This window comes from Plecotus auritus, assembly GCF_963455305.1.
Source record: "Plecotus auritus genome assembly, chromosome: 15".
NCBI classification, from domain to species: domain Eukaryota; kingdom Metazoa; phylum Chordata; class Mammalia; order Chiroptera; family Vespertilionidae; genus Plecotus; species Plecotus auritus.
Window position 1 is genome coordinate 7,702,989 of NC_137781.1, and position 13,170 is coordinate 7,716,158.

General features: G+C 57.0%; 1 protein-coding gene across 2 annotated transcripts in view; it reads left to right on the top strand.

Moving 5' to 3' along the window:
* The window catches only part of CHD2 (chromodomain helicase DNA binding protein 2), a 92,792-nt gene extending 88,570 nt beyond the window's left edge, over window positions 1-4,222 (top strand). For both annotated transcript variants that reach the window (XM_080651657.1, XM_080651656.1), the window contains one exon: window positions 3,754-4,222. In XM_080651657.1, the coding sequence (XP_080507783.1) occupies window positions 3,754-4,087 (334 nt within the window). In that variant the 3' untranslated portion in view covers window positions 4,088-4,222. The remainder of the gene's footprint in view (window positions 1-3,753) is intronic.
* Window positions 4,223-13,170: the final 8,948 nt, after the last annotated feature.

Below are 13,170 nucleotides of genomic sequence, written 5' to 3' on the forward strand. Positions count from 1 at the left end.
CTGACCCCATGTTGGCACCTCGGTCTCTTGCGTAGCCTTCGTCATCTTCCTTTTCCGCTTTGCTGTCATCGGGGCAACACTCAGTCTTTTGAACGATGGGACAGGGAGCTTCTCTGGGTCCATTGTGGTGACGTACGTAACGCTCTGGCACCCACATGGGCTGCGCTGCTCCTTCTGGAAAGATACAAACACAACCTCTTCCCCACATCATTACTGGATCTGGTCCAAACCGTTGTCCAGTTTGTGCATCCTTCCATCGGGCTAACCCCATGGAGACTATTGTACAGGAGGCCCGATGCCTTTCGGCTGCTGTACGACCCTCTGCATCGCAATTCAAAAAATTTAAAGTATAAAGAACATGACTGAGTTTGTTTTGAGGTGACACATAACATTCGTCTCCCCCTTTCTGTTTTAGTAATTGCATTTTAAGAGTACGAATATTTGCTCTTTCCACTATTGCTTGACCTTGAGGGTGGTAAGGGATACCAGTTTTATGACACATTTGATATTGCTGACAAAAATGTTGAAAAGCAGAACTAGCGTATTCGGGTCCATTGTCTGTCTTTAGCTCTAAGGGGGGACCTAGTACCGCAAAGGCAGCTAGGCAGTGATTAATTACATGCTTGGCACTCTCTCCCGTTTGGGGAGTCGCAAAGATAAAGCGGGAGCATATATCTACATTAACAGGTACCCATCTATGCTTACCAAATTCCGGTATGTGGGTGACATCCATTTACAAAATTTTATTAGGTTTAAGACCCCTAGGATTAACCTCCAATGATTGTAGAGGGCAATGAATTCCACACTGAGAGCACTGCTTAACAATTTGACGAGCTTGCTCCCTAGAAATACGGAATTGTTTGCGTAAGGCAGCAGCATTTTGATGATGCAAAGCATGGGAGGACTGGGCAAGAGAAAATGGGGTAGCCTCTTGCATTACAGCAAGGAGGCGATCAATAGCATCATTGCCTGTAGCTAATGGACCAGGGAGACCTGAATGAGATCGGATATGACCAATAAAGCAGGGAAATTGTTGTTTTCTAATGACTTTTTGAAGGCTGAAAAATAAATGAAAGATTTCCTCTGAATTAGTGTGCCCTATAGTAGCCGTTTCAATTAGTTTGGCCATACTTACCACATAGGCACTATCACTATATAGGTTAATGGGCTCCATAGCAAAACCTGTCAAGGCATAGATAAGAGCTTGTATTTCTACCCGTTGTGCTGAAATATAAGGGGTTTGAAGGACCTTGGCACCTCTGCTGCAGTAGTATCCAGCTTTTCCAGAACTGGATCCACCTGTAAAAATGGTTAATGCCTGAGGTATAGGTTGTGACTTCACTATCTTTGGGAAGGTAAAGGTAGTAACTGCGAGAAATTGTAAAACCTTATTTGCTGGGTAATGGTTACCAACCTGTCCGGAGAAATTAGCAAGTGCAACTTGCCAATTCGTTGATCGTTGCCAGAGCCAGTCTTGCTGTATAGCTGTAAATGGCACTACAATAAGGTCAGGGTCTTGGCCCATTAATTGGCCTGTTCGAAGGCGGGCTCGAACTATTAGCTGGGAAACCGAATCATGGAAAGGAGTTAATACCTTCGTTGGAGAATGAGCCAAATATAGCCATTCAACAACTCCAGGAGCTTGCCAAATGACCCCAGTGGGTGTATGTGTCAGGGAAAATTAAAACCCATAAGGAAAGGGAGTAATCAATTCTAGTAAGTTGTGCTGAACTTAAGGCATCCTCAACTTTACGTAAGGCTGTCTTGGCTTCCTCTGTCAAGCAGCGTGGGGATGACGGACATGAATCTCCCCTTAGTATATGAAGTAAAGGGCTTAAGTCAGCAGTGGTTAATTTTAAAGCAGGTCGAACCCAGTTAATATCTCCTAATAATTTTTGGAAGTCATTTAATGTAAGTAAAGTGTCAGTCCAAATTTGAATTTTCTGAGGTTTTGTTGTTTTTCTCTCAATAATGCTGCCAAGATAAGAAAAAGGAAATGTCCTTTGAACTTTTTCGGGTGCTATGCATACTCCAGCCCAATGCAGGGAATCCTGCAAATCTATACAGATAATATTTAGATGCGTTTCATTTTTATGAGCTAAGAGAATGTCATCCATATAATGAATAATATAAGCCTCGGGGTATTTTTTCCTTATAGGATGTATGGCTGCAGCCACAAAATCCTGACATAAGGTAGGACTATTGGCCATGCCCTGAGGCAACAATTTAGCATATCTCCACCCCCATCATCCCAAGCGGAGGTGCCGATGGTGGAGTCGGAAGCCTCTGGCAGCCTTCCCCCATCAGTTCTGATTCCCCCGCCACATTCCTCCACTCCCCTTCTGGAGTGGGCTCTAGGCAGTCCCGAATCAGGGACCACAGACTGCAAGTAGAGGCAGGCATTTCGTCTGAACCTTCAGTATATAAGGATCGCGAAGTTGTTTTCCTACCTTCTCCCATGCCTCTATATTTACCTTTCCTTCCTCAGAAAGCCATGGGCAGGTTTTACTCACAAAACGCAAAAAATCGAAAAGCTGTTCATACCTCACAGAACAGCCCCTCGCGTGGAGCATAGCCTTAAGCATGGATATGCATACATTCTTCCCCTGCGATCCTGAATTTCCCATGTTTTACACCTAGCTAGTACCACACCCCTCCCTTACTTCCTGCGTGCACACACCTCGGGGCCTCCTTTCACCTGACAATGGCAGCTCCCTCACACTCACGTCCGCATTGAGTGCCACTTGGGCCGAACTCAGCCCTGCGTTGGGCGCCACTTGTGCCGAACTAGCGCAGCCAAGGGTTCGGCAAGCCTGAGGGGGGCCGGCGAAGGATGAAGAAAAGACAGGCAAAGAGAGTAAGCTGGGTCTAGGTGGATCTTCTGTGTGTGACTGAGACCACAGAACAGATCCAGACTGCAGGGTGATGCTTTATTTTACAGTCAGAGGCAAACAAGGTAATTTACAACGTTCTTGTGAGTTTCACGTGTTTTGGCAGCACCTGCTGCACCTCCCACCGCCCATTAGCTACCCAGGAAGGATCTAGGGAGCAGTCACAAGATCAAGCTTAATTATGCTAACAGGGCTGTGCCCTCTAAGCTGGGACTTGTTTGCGGCTTTGCCAGCAGGTCAGTCCGAGGCTTAACCCTATAACCGCTCCCTACAGAATATTTAGGTTGATTGTAGCTTTTGCTGTTGCTCAGAAGTCCCAGAATCATTCCTGTGGCTCTTTTTCTCCTGGGCTGGGCCACGGAGTATGGAAACGCGTGGAGATGGTGCCAGTTTTCCGCAGGGAGTGGGCATGGCCAGAGCCATCGGTGATTACAGTGCTGCTTGTTTGATGGCCGTTTCATGAGGCTTGTCATTTCAGAGGATGTGTTTTGCTAATGGGTATAAAACAGCCCTTTGTGGTTACTTTTAAAATTGTATATATTTATTTTATTGCTTTCAGAGAGGAAAGGAGAGGGGGAGAGAGAGAGAAATATCAGTGATGGGAGACAATCATTGATCGGCTGCCTCCTGCTGGGAAGCGAGCCTGCATGTGCTAATGACGGGGAATCGAACCGTGACCTCCTGGTTCATAGGTCTTGGCTCAACCCCTGGCCAGGCGGTTACTTTTATTTCTGATTCCTGGTGATGTGAGCACTTGCTGTGAGATCTTTGGATGTGAGTGCCTGAGGGAGAGCCCTGGACAAGGAAGGGGGGTGGGGGGCACCTGGCCATGCCTCCAGCTGATCCTGCGTCTCTGTTTCAGGCACCACCACGACTCCAAGCGGAGGCGGTCGGATGAGTTCAGGCCTCAGAACTACCACCAGCAGGATTTCCGACGGATGTCTGATCACCGCCCCCCGATGGGCTACCACGGCCAGGGACCCTCAGACCATTACCGCTCTTTCCACACAGACAAATTGGGGGACTACAAACAGCCCCTGCCCCCACTGCACCCCGCCGTCTCAGATCCTCGCTCGCCCCCTTCTCAGAAATCGCCTCACGACTCCAAGTCCCCCCTGGATCACAGGTCTCCTTTGGAGAGATCCCTAGAACAGAAAAACAACCCAGATTATAACTGGAATGTTCGGAAAACATAGAGGACAGCCCGGAAGGAAGGGAGAGAAGCGTCATCCCGCACCCGGATGATTGTGGTCTGATCCAGCGGGAGCCAGTTACCTAGACCAGTAAGTGGAGATTGTGGACACGCTGCTGCCGCCAGCTCGCCGGCTGAGGGGCGCCTCCGGGAGCGGGGGCTCGGTCTGGCCGCCCCTCCTGCTCGAGGCACCCCACCCGTTCCAGCCTGCTCTGGCCTCCCACTGAAGGGGTGCTCGGAGGAAGAGTGACTTTTGTGTACCAGCCTCGCGGCTGTGTTTCCCCAGGGAGGGAGGAAGGGATCTTAGGCGCGAATGTTTCATTGTCAGGGTCACTGCGCAGGCCTTGGGCACGGGGTCAGCGGAGGAAGGCGTGCGTGAGGGCTGCCAGCGGTGCGGGTCACGGTGACCGACGATGCTGCTGATGGGAATGGGGCCGGGAGCCGAGCGGGTGGGTCTCACATCATAGGACTTGAAAGGGGGAGCAGGTGCACCCCTTGAATGTGTTCTGGGGACAGGTGATACCCTGGGCCTCCGTATGTGACACCTACACACATTGCAGGGGGTGGGGGGACAGAGAGGGGAGCAGCTCACCGTGGCCCCTTCCCCACAAACACTAATTCCCCATGCTGTCTGTACATTTCAAAGCTGTGGCCTCCGGGGCCTGCTGGGCCGGAGCGAGGGGAGCGGCTGCTTTGAGGGCTGAGTCTGGAGAAGGCGTGGGTCTCGCTGGGTTGGGAGGGGGCAGGGTGGGGGCGTGTGGCCGGAGATGAGTCCCTGTGCGTTTCTGATTCCTGGGACAGGAAGTGAAAGTCCAGGGCCGGGGGGGTGGGGGTGGGGTGGGGGGTGCAGAGGCAGGCCTGCGGTGGGAGAGGGGTGCCCGTGCAGGTGGGAGCAGGCTCCCCAGGGGCTGGCAGTGCCAGCAAGTGGGGAGCTTTCAGTGTTGTGCTAGGTCAGCATTTGCCCAGTGCATGTTGGTTCCTCGGCACAGGCACCGCTGAGAGAGGCGGCGACAGTCACAGCGCCGATACCGTGGGGGGCGGGGCAGACAGTAGGTCGTTACTGTGTTACCATTGGAACTGGATCGGTTTCTTTCAGAGGGAGATCAGCCATGTATAGGCCAAGTGACCTTCCCATGACAGGCGGGGCAGTGCGCCAGGAGGCTGGGGGGCAGTGTCCGTGTCCGTGCCAGTCAAGCAGGCTCCTGTCATGTTCCCGAGCCGGGCCTCCTGTCCCCTTCCCTCTCGACAGCTCCAGTATTAGCGTGGCCAAGGCCTTCCCGATGGACACAGGATGACCGCCTGGAGCGTGAACCCCTCCAGCATTAGCTCCCCCGGAACGGGCCTGTGGGCGCTTCCTGAAACCACTCCCCTTACCTGCCTGGTTCCCGGGCAGCACCACTGATGCCTTTGCTAACGACCCCCGGGGTGCGTCCCGCCTAGGGAGGCAGGCGAGTCCTCGGTGGCCGTGGCTCCCTGCTGCACGGAGCACCCCAGTCCTGGCCAGGGGGTTCCAGAGGAGTCCGGGTCCTCGCAGCCGGTGCTGGGAGTCCGTGGCCCACCACCTCCTCTTTGCCGCCTCCTGGTACTTAGTTGGGGTTCCCCACGCCAGGGTGTGCCGTGTATCCCTGGGGCAGAGCCCGAGCTGCAGCCATCCTCCGGGGGGCGCTGTGACTGCTTAGTGGGGGAGGTGGGCAGGTAGGTCCCTGCTTCGGCCACCACCCTCAGCTCCTTGCTGGCAGTACTAACCCTGCCCCACGTGGGGGTTGCCCCAGACAAAGAGGAAGGTGGGGTTGGCCTGCCAGTGCCTTGAGTGAGGGGGGTGGCGGGCAGGGGATGAGCCCCAGCTCCTTCCCCTGCGGGACGTGGGGTCACGTCACATCCTCGGGAGGCACCATGTTCCCTTTTACTGCGAAGAGGCCAGTCGGAGGCCCTGCATGTCAGTCAGGGACTTTGCTGTCAATGGGAGATGTGAGTTACTCCCGATGTCGCATCATGAGGACAGAGGAACCCCTTGGGTTTGCATGGAGGACTCTGAGTGCCATGTGACGTAGCAGAAGGCAGTATCGGCCAGATCAGTGTTAACTCGGTTACCGGATTGCGGTGTCCCCACACAGCACCTGCTTCAGGTGTCGCAGTGTGTCTGCAGGGCGTGCCCCTCCTCAGGGACCCGCGTCAGTGTGAGGGCTGTGCACGCAGGGCAAACCCGAGGTTTGTGCAGGGACTCCTCTCCCTGTGGGTGGGAGAGGCTGCCCCGGAACCTGTGAGGATGGTTTCCATGGCGCCCGGCTTTGGCCGATTTCAGAATTGGGAAGAAATAGCAGGATCGAGGAGGAGGGAGTTAGCCTCCCCTGAAACCCGAACGTAAACGAGGATTAGCACGGTCTCCTGTCACCCCGGAAACGGACCCCCGAGCCCAAAGTCACCTGGAGGGACACAGCCAGGCTCCGCGGGGCCTCCTGATGGCCCAGCTCCCCTCCTCCTGTCACTCCCCGAGCCCCTCCTGGGAAGCCAGGCCCTCCCACATCCCACTGCAGACGTGCCCGCCTGGCGTCTGGTCGCTGCATCGGGACGTGCGGTGCAGACACGGTAATTCTCACAGCGACGCTGAAATCCCGCAGACCAAAACCCAGCCCAGGCCTCCGGCTTGTCCGGGGCCGCCTCGGGCGAGGAGCGCCAGGCCGAGGTCCAGGCTGCTTAGTCCATCTGCGCCCCCCTCGTTTGGGGACAGGTGGTTTTTTTTTTTTTTTCTTTCTTGTAAAATTGTGGACTTTTCAAACCTGTTGACTGAACAGTAATTAATTTATATTTGTGAGAAATGCCACAGTCCTGGTGATTTCTGATGTAAATAATGTTGTTTATAGAGTATGTATTAAATTTTCCTACATTGTCAAACGGCTGCACTTTTGATTCTTGGATATTACAAGGGTTCCCTGGAGTTTTAGAATCGGGCGATCGTGATGCCGTGCATCGGGGTGCACGGGACTGGCCGCATCTCGTCTCCCTGCCCTCGGTCGTGCGGGTGGTTGGACAGCGTGACCTGGAGCCTTTCACGTGTGTTTCTCCCTGCACAGCACCCCCTGCTGTTGGGTCTGAGACCTCACACCATGGGTTTCTGAGGTTTCCCTGAGCGGCCGTGGCTGAGGTTATCTAGAGCATTGGTTCTCGACCTTTCTAACGCCGCGACCCTTTAACACAGTTGGTCTGAGGCTCTACAGCAGCGGTTCTCAGGTCGCCACCCACAGGTTGAGAACCGCTAGCAGGGTCGCCTAAGACCATCGGAAAACACAGATATTTACATGATGATTCGTAACAGCAGCAAAATTACAGTTATGAAGTAGCAACGAAAATAATGTTATGGTTGGGGGTCACCACAACACGAGGAACTGTATTAAAGGGTCGCGGCATTAGGAAGGTTGAGAACCACTGCTCTAGACGGTCGCCTACATCCCGCACTTGGTGAGGTGACCTGGGGGAGCCGCAGGTGACCAGGGGGGCCTCTGACGACCTGTGCCCGTCCACACGCATCTCCCAGCCTCTCCGTAGGAAACAAAAACACCGCGTCTGCCAGCCCGCAGCCCGGCCCCGAGGGCGATCTAACAGTTGGGTTATATATTCTTGAAGGGAGAGCGAGCATTTTATAATGGAAACACTGACACGAATGTTAGCTCTAGCAATTTGGCACGGGGCGAGCCCAGCGCCTGCCTGCGAGGCCCAGACAGAGGAAGGGAGGCCCGGGCGGGCGGGCGGGTCCCGGCCGGGTAGGGGCTAGAAGCCTGCCAGGCCCAAGGGGGTGTTTCTGGTACTTCGGTGACCTGGACACCAAACTCCTAGTCTTCGTGGCCCTCCTCATTCTCAGTACGTCCGGGAGACCTGGCCGTGGGGCCTCGCTCGGAGGAGAGCCGGGGGTTTACTGCATGTGGTTCTTTAGCAAAAGACTCGAAGGAGCCCTGGCCGGTGTGGCTCAGTGGATAGAGTGTCGGCCTGCAGACCAAAGGGACCCGGGTTCGATTCCGGTCAAGGGCATGTGCCTCGGTTGCAGGCTCCTCCCCGGCCCGGGTCCTGGTCGGGGCGCGTGCAGGAGGCAACCCGTCGATGTGGTTCTTTGACACACATCGATGTTTCTCTCTGTCTTTCCCTCTCTCTCACACGCTCTCTAAAAATCAATGGAAAAATATCCTCAGGTGTGAGGATTGAAAAAAAGAGAAAAAAAAACAAAAAGACTCGGAGGAGAGTTGGGGTCCTTCTTGCCGATAACCTCCAGGCCCCGCTGGGCCGACTTGGGGAGACGTTAAGAACAAGTGCCGCCATCACCGGCTTATGGTGATTCGCAATAGCAACGGAGCTTCCCAGCTTCCCAGCGGACTCCGGCCAACGCCTGCCTTTTACTGGAAGAAGCAGGCTCCCCCCACACCCCCCCCACCCCCCAACTCCGGGCCGGGCCTCGCACGTCTGGCAGGGACTCACGCCCTCGGTGAGTGCCAGCAGAAAGGTCACCGAATGAAACAGGCCCTGCGTGTGCCAGCCCAGCCTGCGCTGCGATTCCAACCTGCGCCTCTTAAAGGAGCAGGCCCCGCGGGTCCCACGGCCCCGGACCAGCCCCCTCCCCTGCAGAAACCTGGGCTTCTCACCTCCGAGACCCAAGAAGAATCAGCTCCTCGGGGCCCGCGGCCCATGGAGAGTTCACACATGGTCTCTGTTTGTTTGTTGGTTTTTAACCATTTTTTAAAAAATAAATCTTCATTGTTGGAAGTATTACAGAGGTCCTCCCCCCGCCCCTTTTCGGTTTCTTTCATGAATGAAGAGCGCACGGTTGTTAACGAAGCTCGGTTCTCGCTGACCACATGCGCCTGGTGGCCCGCGGGGCTGGGACGCTGTGAGGGGCCGAGCAGGAGGGTCCGGTCGCCCCATTTGGTCCTTCCCTGTGTGTGGCTGGGCAGATGGGTTTGTCTTCATTTGCAAACGGAGGCGGCAGCTTCTAGGGTTCATGAGGTTTTTTGGCTTTTTAATTTTTAAAAATTCTTTATTGTTTAAAATATTACATAAGTCTCCTTTTCCCCCCATTGACCTCTCCCCAGCTGCTCCCACCCCCCGTCTGTGTCCATTGGTCATGCTCATAAGCTTGCCTACAAGTCCCCTGGTTGATCTCTCACCCCCTCACCCCCCGCCTTCCCTCACAGGTTGGACAGTCTGTTCGATGCTTCTTTGACTCCGGTTCTGTGGTTCATGAGGTTTTTAAGTGAGAGCTGCAGCGTGCAAGGAGCAGGTTTCTACCCCCTGAGGCCCACCAGGAGGGTGACAGTCCTGGCCGAGAGGCGGGGGCAAGGAGGGGAGGTCTGGGAAGGGGGTTCGGGACTTGCTGGCCTGGAGGGGGCGGGCTCACCTGGCATTGCGCCCACCAGTCTTCACCCCGGAGCCATCGCACAAAGCCAGCTCCCCGAGGACCAGGGCAGAGGCCTGCTCTGGGGGGCATGAAACCCCAGGTCCATCCTGAACCTTCAAGGAGCTCAGGAGGGGGCCGTACAGCTGGGTCCAAACAGAAAGCGTTGCCCTTGACCCGGATCTTGCACCTCTACTGTGGGCCCGGCCGTGTTCTTAGAGGAGCTGAGGTCGCAGGCCCAGCAAACCAGGAAGAGGCCCCGCCCTCTGAGCGGAGGACTGTGGAGGCAGACCCAAGACGAAAGGACAAATGTCAGGTGAGAAAAGATCCAGGGATGAGAGACAGGGGAGGTGGGTGGAGGGCCAGGGTGCTGGTCGCTGCGGGCGGACTGTGGGAGGGGCTGGCCTGGGAGGTGGCAGACCTGGGTATGAGCCAGCGGGCGTTCTGTCCCTCCAGAGTTACAGTGGAGGCAGGCTGTGGTGGTTTGGAGATCGGCTCCATGCCCTGAGTGTGGTTCTAGAACAATTCCAGCAGAGGGCGGCAGGTTCCCGCAGACGGCCTCCCCGGCCACCAGGCTCGGCCCCCATCCCCTTGCCAGGCAGGCGCTCCCCTCGGCTGCAGAGCCTGTGGAGAAAGCTCTTCTCTGCAGAAATGGCGCAGGGCAGGGCAGGGCAGGGACGAGGAGAGGGGCAGAGGCTGCCAGGAGAGGCCAGAGCGCAGTGCTACAGCCGTGTCCCAGCCCCTCAGTGGCTCAGCCACCCAGGCAGCAGGGCTGTGTGCCCCCCAGGATTGAAGGGCCTCACCCTCACCTCCAGCCGGGGGTGCACAGGCTTCTGCCCCCTCTGGGCCCAGCCTCTCCCCCTCCCACTTGTGAGGCAGCCTCGGGACCCTCCGGTGCTGTGAGGCCCCGACATCCCTGCTGCCCCCCACGACCCTCACTGAACTGCTAAGATTCCTGGCCGAGTGCTCCGACCTCGGGCGCCTGAGCCAGACCTCGGCCCCAGGCCACTGCCCTCTCCTCCCTCCCGTCCCCTGTGATGCATCTGCTGAGTCTCGTTCATGGTCACGGTTCAGTTCCAGCTTAGTCCCCTCGGAGCCGCCACCCTGGGACCCTGCTGCTCTGGTCCCCATTCCTGTCCGTTCCTTCCCTGGGGCCATCGGAGCCCCTGGAACTCTGGTCCCCCCCCCCCCCCCCGTTGTCACAGCTGTTTCCCCAGGAGGCCAGGGTCCCCTCTGTTGTCGTTTTTTTTTATTGATTTCAGAGAGGAAGGGAGAGGGAGAGACAGAAACTTCCATGATGAGAAAGAATCATGGATCGGCTGCCTCCTGCACATCCCCTATTGGGGATGGAGCCGGCAACCCAGGCCTGTGCCCTGACTGGGAATCAAACCGTGTGACCTCCTGGTTCATAGGTCGATGCTCAACCCCTGAGCCACACCGGCCAGGCTCCCTCCCAACCTCTGACCCACTTCCTTTGTCACGATGGGGCGTTCAGCGACACCATCGTGTTTATGGACTTGTCTCCGCAAAGAGAATTCGAGGTGGCCTGCTCCGCTCCCCCAGCACGAGTGGTCGCAGAGGGTTGTCGACTGAGTACAGGCTCACACACACCGGCTGAGGGGGGCGGGGCGTGGGGGGGGGGGAACCGCCGTTCTGGGGCCCTCCCTGTGCTGCCAGCGCCCAGGTGCCAGGCGGGCTATGAGCATGAGCTCATTCGATTTCTAGAATGACCTCGGGAGGTAGGTCCTCACAATTCCATTTTACAAATAAGGCCTCTAAGCCTCCAAGAATCCAAGGCAGACCACACAGCAAGCGGCGGGCAGAGCCAGTTCGAGCGCCAAGTCGTCCTGCCGCCCGAGACCACCCCCTGCTCCCCGCCGCTCCCTGCCTGGCACCCCTCCGATGAGCCCCACTCCCGCCTCTCACCGCCCCCCCCCCGCCCCGTGTTCTAATTCTTTTCACCCCAGGGTTGGCCCCCTTTCTTATAAACGCCCCTCATTTGTCTTTAATAGCTTTCTCTCCCGTCTTCTCCTTACACATCCCGGTTCGCCCACCAAGGGCCCCAAGATCCCACCGCACACCAGTGGGTGGGGGTGGAGAGGGGCCCGGGCAGACTGGCCGCGGACGGGCTGGCACGGGGACCCGGCTCCCGCCCAGCCCAGCCCGCCGTGCACCCGCCGAGGCCGCTCCTTGGGCACCACGTAGCTCCAGACTGTTCCACACGCACGTGACACGCACGTTCCCATGTTCATGAGGGCACTGGTAGCAAGGTGCTTGGAAAAGATTCCCGGCCTGAACGGAGGGTCCTGAGCAAGCGCCAAACCGAGAATATTCCTGGCAAGGAGCGTAGCGTTTTCATCTGATGGTGAACAAGGTTTTTTGTTGTTTTTTTAAAAAAAAGATCCCGTGTGCCCGGCTTTTCAATAATCTGTTCTTCTGCGCTGGCCAAGTGCCCAGGGCTCTGCCCCCTCCGTGGCGTCTCCCCCGTTACTTCATCCTGGTTACTGCTGGGGGGGGGGGCGGGGGGCCATGGGTACTGACAGTTTGGGCAACTGGGTAGGACGCGTGGGTATGTTCTGGCCTTGCTTTGTCCGTTCCAAAGCCCAGACCAAGTTTTCTATGGAAATAGGAGAGCTGGGTTCTGGAAAGTTCCCCCTACTTTTGGCCTTTCTCTCGCGGTTGGGACCGGTGCGCATGCTCATTCCGGAGTCGTCCTCCTGCTGGCCGTTCGGTTCACGTCCCTCCCGAGCCCCCAGTTCCCGTGCGGCCCTCGCCCTTCTCCTCCCACCCACGGCCTGTCTCACTCCTCCGCTCCTGCCCCGGAGAATAGCGTCGCCAGCTCGGACACTTGCTGTGTGCCAGGCCCTGGACCAAGCACTGTGCAGGCTCTCACTTCGCAGAGGTGGGGACGGAGGCTCAGAGAGGGTGAGGGTCTCACCCCGGGTCTCACGGGCAGGGAAGTGGACGGACGTGCCGGAAGGCGGCCTGGCTTCGCTGGCTGCTCCTCAGACTCGTGGCGTTCAGTGCTGAGAGCAGGAACGGACCAAAGTTGCATACCTTGGCCCCTAAGGAATCTTGGGCAAGTGAACTCACAGCGAGCCTCCCTTTCTTCGTCTGTGAAATGGGCGCGAATGTGTCTCTGGCTCAGCGGGTAGTTTGACAGGATGACGGAGTGACAGCCAGCAGGGAACCTGGCCCCGAGCAAGCCTGGGCCCTCCTCACACTGGTGGGTGGTGCCCCCGGTGGGGTCCTCACTCTCCCCCTAGGCTGCATGTGATGGGGGCCCCGGGGGTGGGTGGCAGCGACAGGCCCAGGCCTGAGCTTCCAGACTGACCGCCGAGATGGAGTCACCCTGGCTCAGGCCAGCGCACCCGAGGCCCCGAGGGCATGTGGTCCTTTCGCCGTGTGCCCGCCCGTGTCCTTGAGAGGGCTCCCGCCCCAGGGCCAGGGGACCGGACCCTCCCGCCCCCAAGCAGCCCGTCGTAAGGATCAAGAGTAATTTTAGAGGAGCAGGGGCTTCGGTGGGGACGTTGCTACGTCCTCTGCACACATTTACAACACAGGCACACGCACGCACGCATGCACACGCACACACACCAGCTGCCCCCAAACACACTGTCAGGGCACTGTCAGGGGACACGCACCACCAAAGTCAACTCTCCACCCCGCAGAGGCACCAGCTGTCCAGAAAACAAACTCCAACACGCAAG